Genomic DNA, 5,363 nt, shown 5'->3' on the forward strand with positions numbered 1-5,363 from the left:
AAAACCAGATTAAGGCAGTATGACACAATGGCATAAAGCAGGAAACTATAAGACAGGCATTCTTTCAAATGGAAACACCAGAGATCAATCACGTGGCTTCCTTGTCAAACATCATACCACTGCCTAAGATAGAAGGAAGCCTAAAAGAAATTAAACCTAAATTCTTCATCAGGAATATCTAGGGTAGTCTTGGTTCCTTGTGCTGACCGAAGCCTACAGACTTTTCGGCTCTTCCTTCTGCAGGCTTCACCTACAGGCTGCACCTGTGCTGAACGGACAGCTGTGGAACAAGGGAACAAGATCATCAGAACTTAACAAGAACACACCGTACTATCATTCCAGCTGCTCTTTACAGATTAACTTGACATTTCCCCAAAGCATGACACAAGTTATCATTCCCCATTCCAGAATCATGGAACTACTAAAGCTGTTAAAGCTATAAACTGACATTCCAGAAGTGAGCCCCGGTCACCTGACCGAAGGAGTTGCATTAACAGCATGCCGCCAGGACAGACACTCAAGGCACTGCCAGGAAATGCAGCTTCCTCAATCCTGGGTCACCATGAGTCAGAACTGACATGGCAGCAATGGGTTTAGTTTTTGGTTTGGTGCAGGACAACCATCCTTCCTCTCCCCCTAGGATCTTCTGTCCCTGCCTCCTCGGTCCAGGCTCCAGTTCTTGAGAGGGTGAGGTTCTTCCACTCTACCTGCTCTCCAGGATCTCCTAGGCAGTCTCATTCCCTCCATCAACCCTATTATTCTGGATTTGATCCTTACTTAGACTATGTCCCCCGCCACCCTTCACTATGCCTTTCTTAATCAACCAATTTTCACTTCCTCACCAGCTCTGATGGCTCGAAGAGTCTCCTGGTGCTCTTCTTCAATCTGCGCTCGGTAGTCTCCAAAGAAAGAATGCATCAGCTGCCTCTTCCGGGGCAGAGGAGTCTTTTCACTGCGCAGTAAGCGTATTGCCCCGGTAGCTTGCTCTTCTGTAGATAAAACCAGAAGCCACCAGTCTTTTCTAGTTATAAACCCAAACAGCACCTGCAGACAACAAAACTGTCCCGCCCTCCCTAACCCTTAATGCTAAGGAAAGGTCTCTCACTCTGTCGACGGTTAGGCTTCTGGGTCCTGAGGCCGAGCTCCAGCTGCTCTATACACCAAGCAAGTTCCCTGGCCAGTTGCTCTGCCTGTGGTGGAGGGACGCATTGACTGTGAGAAGGCACGGAAGGCCCGGGGGGCCCAGATCCTATTCTGACTCCAACCCAGGATGACCCCCAAGCCCAGGGCATAGCACGCTCCTCACTGATCCGAGAGTATGTCTGTCTCCCCCGGCCTCGAACCCTGAACGCACTCGGGGACCCCCAGAACGTCCGGAGGGGACTCACTCTTGCCTGGGCCTCAGTGTCTGCAGGAAGTTCCTCACAGCCGGACTTTTCGGAGGCCGCTCTGCTTCCACCGGCCACAGAGGACCTGTTCCGAGATTTCTTCTTCTTTTGCTTCTTAGACGTTGCATCGCTTTCAGAACTCACAGGGCATGGCCTGGTGACGCTGTCACTGCGCATTGGATGCTCTGAGCAGAGACCGAGGGGACGTTCCAACGGCAAGGTTGGGGGAGCAGCAGGCGGAGGTGTGTGCGGCGCGCGGGCGATACCTGGACCCTCCGATGTACGCAGGGCGTACGGAGGTGAGAACACGGACCAACTGGCGGCGCCAGCAAGCCGAGGCACACAGCGAGCCCACGTGAACTGACGCAGGCGTGTACACAAGCCCAACTCCCTCCCCCGGAAACGCGTCTGGAGCGCAGGGTTCCGCCCCCGTGCGCGGCCTAAGGTGCGCTCCGGAACAGTCCTCAGAGCACTTCCTGCCTTTCGGGAATCGCGGGGTGGGAAGCAAGTCTCCTAGCACATCTGGGCTGCTAGGGTGGGAAGCAGCGCTCGGATCGAAGGCTTGACAGGCGTTTCAATGAGGCTGATTTGAGCCGCAGGAGGACTAAGGACTGGGAAGTTCCAGAGTCCAGAAGGACGGCGGCAGAGGGCGATCGGGGCAAGAGTGAGCAATGATGACTCGAAACCCGACCTGAGGGCCTGTGAGAAAAAAGTGTTCGTGTTTTAATGATGGATGTAGATGACATAGTGCCCGTAGTCCAGATAGTCTCAGTATCTTGTCTGTCTGTCCCGCGACTTACAATGCATCTCTATTTGCCTGCTACAGGACTCGCTTTTCATTGTATCTCAAGTAGCTGAGACACCTTGGATAAAGTACCTGTGATCGCTCACTTGGATAACGGTCTGTTTCCTCCCAACCAGGCTCTTTGTTCCTGCCCTTTGCTATTGCCCATCTGCGACCAGTTGCTCAACCCAGCAGCCATAGCGGTTCTCTTAGAATATAAGTCATATCTTGGGAACACTACGCTCAAAACCTTGCAATAGATTCCATTTTCTTCCAAAGCAAAAGCCAAAGTTCTTGGAGCAAGTTAACAAGCCCTCCATCCTCTGACCCGTTAGTTACGTCGGCCTCGTTGTGCTTCAACCACACTGGTTTCTTGTTGTCCCTCAAACACAGGGCACCACCCACCTAAGGTCTGCTCCTTGGAGGCAAGGATTCTAAAGCTTCCTCTGACATAGTTTGGACATGTTGCAAGAAGGGACCAGTCCTTGGAGAGGGACATCACGCTTGGGAAGGTGGAGGGACAGCACGAGAAGATGACTTGATTCAGTGACTGGAGTAATGGGACTAGGTGTGTCGGAGACAATAAGATTGGCACAGGGTAAAGCAGGATATAGGGCTGTTGTACATAGGGTCGCTGTAAGTTGCAAGTGTCTCGACAGCACAAAACAACTTTTGGACATGGAACTTTTTCCAGAGAACTGCACAGTTAACTGTCACATCCTTTGCAAATACAGCTTTACCAAGTGGCCTATGAAACCGATTTCAAATTGTAACCTGCCCACTTGCGTCTGACTTGCTTTCCTATTTCAAGTTTTTAAATGAATGACCTATTGTTTACCCTAATAGGTTCTCTCTCTCTGTACACACACACTCTTTTGACTATGCTATGCCATAGCTATGATTTATGTTCTTTTTAGGCCAAACTGTATTGGTTTCCCATGACCAAAATTAAGTGTTCTGGAATTCCCTTTCTTCTTTTTTTTTTAAATTTTATTTTATTAATATTAATGAACATTTAAAGATATTTTGGATTTCCATTCACTCATTGTTGCACTTTTCTCCCTGCCCAGCCCTCCCCACCCAGTTCGCTCCTCTCTTGAAAAGAAAAAGAAAAATTCTTTCTTTGGTATACAATCCCCACACCCCTCCCACCTCCCTGAGTACACTCCACTATACAACCTTAATTTTGGACTCTTGTAATAACCATAATACCTTATCATATAACGCTTTTAAATTATTCTGTCCCTCATCTGTTTCAATGCAGTGCACATAATTTATCCAGTTTTTCTCAGTCTTACCACAACCCTGATGTTAGTCCCATTCTACAACAGTGGTACCATGCAGTATTTGTCCTTTTGTGATTGAGATATTTCACTCAGCATAATGTCCTCCAGGGTCACCCATTTTGAATAATATTTCATGAGTTCCTTGTTTTTCAATGCATCATAGTATTCCATTCTGTGAATATACCACAGCTTCTCTATCCATTCGTTTGTTGATGGGCATCTGGGTTGTTTCCAACTCCTTGCTATTGTGAACAAAGCCATGATAAACATGGGTGTGCATGGAATTCCCTTTCTTCTTATTGTTAGCTTCTTATTGTTATTATCCACACAAATTCCTTTGAATAGTCAATAAAATAAAAGTAAACAGGTTTCTGGTATTCTCAGCTTTCAGCCAAAATCTCTCACATCGGCAGTTGTGTCTCTTGTGCTACAGCCTATTCTGAATCTAGCTTGAATTTCTGGCTGTTCACTGTCAATTTACTGTTCCAAATGTTTTTAAATAATCATCAGCAAGATTTTACTTGCATATGATGTTAATGATACTGTTTGATCTTCAAAGCATTTGAAGGAGTAGTGCTTACTGGTTTGTTTGTTTTGGTACTGTCGAATCAGATCCGACTAGCACAGGAGCAGATTGCCCCTCTATCTCCAGCAGAGCATCTGTTGGATTCGAACCGTGCAGCTTTGGGATTGCACCGCAGCTTCTTGCCACTAGGAAAACCAGAGCTCCTTTGTTGTGTAATTGATTTTTATACAGATTCTAACAAATATAAAATTATTAAGTGCAAGTTCCCTTGTGATTCTGCTCAGAGGGACACTTAGGAGACTCTCAAATCCCTTTAAAGCTTATATGTTGTTGTTGTTGTTGTTGTTGTTGTTGTTGTTGTTGTTGTTACGTGCCGTCAAGTGGCCTGCAACTCATAGCATTGACATATAGAGTTGTCAAATTATGTAATTTTAATTTCATTTTCTGGCAAAAAGTTACACTCATAATAAATATACTCATTTGCAGTGTGCAATTTTTTTTCAATTAACAATTGTACACATGGATTTATACCTTTATTTTTGTATGAACAGAATAACATTTTATAATTGATGAATGTTTATATTGGTTCTGGTTCTTTGCTGTCATAGCACTCTTTTTTTTAATTTCATTTTATTATTTTTTGTGCATATACCGTCAAATCAGATCTGACTGGTACAGGAGGAAATTGTCCCTCCTTCTCCAGCAGAGCATCTGGTGGATTCTGGAGTTTATGAAGAAGAATGTGGCATCAGGATTGGAGGAAGACTCGTCAACAACCAGCATTATGCAGATGACACAACCTTACTTGCCTAATGCACCTACTGCACAAAGTCAAAGACTGTATTTGCAATATGAATTGTATCTCAACCTCAAGAAAACAAAGATTCTTACCACTGGGCCAGTTGGCATCATCATGATAGATGGAGAAGGTTTTTGAGATTGTTAACAACTTCATGTTGCTCAGTTCCACAATCCACACTCTTGGCACCAGTAGTCAGGAAATCAAAAGACAAATTGCATTAGGGAAATCTGCTGTCAGGAAAGGACAGACAACAGAGCTATTGTGCATAGGGTCGCTATGAGACCCAACAGCACATAACAACATCAGTCATATTAAGTTAGCTTGCCCAAGAGCAAGAAATAATTATATCGTCTTCTATGCCATTTATTAGAATGTCAACATTTTCTCCATAGAACACTTGCATATTCTTTAAGAATTCACCAAAGTTTTTTATTTTTTATCACTATTGTGGAAAACACTTTTTTTTTTAAATTGTATTCTTTTTACGTGTACCGTCAAATCAGATCTGACTGGTACAGGAGGAGATTGCCCCCTCCTTCTCCAGCAGAGCATCTGGTGGATTTGAATCGTGTACCTC

General features: G+C 45.1%; 1 protein-coding gene across 1 annotated transcript; it reads right to left on the reverse strand.

The window, feature by feature from the left end:
• Positions 1-140: 140 nt before the first annotated feature.
• LOC102868691 (chromosome unknown open reading frame, human C8orf33) lies at positions 141-1,565 on the reverse strand. The gene is made up of 4 exons (XM_006879403.1): positions 1,395-1,565; positions 1,106-1,190; positions 843-989; positions 141-280 (listed from the first exon to the last, which is right to left on the reverse strand). Exons 1-4 carry the CDS (start codon positions 1,563-1,565, stop codon positions 141-143), a joined length of 543 nt encoding a protein of 180 aa, XP_006879465.1.
• Between the last annotated feature and the right edge of the window lie 3,798 nt (positions 1,566-5,363).

Source organism: Elephantulus edwardii, unplaced genomic scaffold (assembly GCF_000299155.1).
Source record: "Elephantulus edwardii isolate Elephantulus edwardi_28Jun2011 unplaced genomic scaffold, EleEdw1.0 scaffold00003, whole genome shotgun sequence".
NCBI classification, from domain to species: domain Eukaryota; kingdom Metazoa; phylum Chordata; class Mammalia; order Macroscelidea; family Macroscelididae; genus Elephantulus; species Elephantulus edwardii.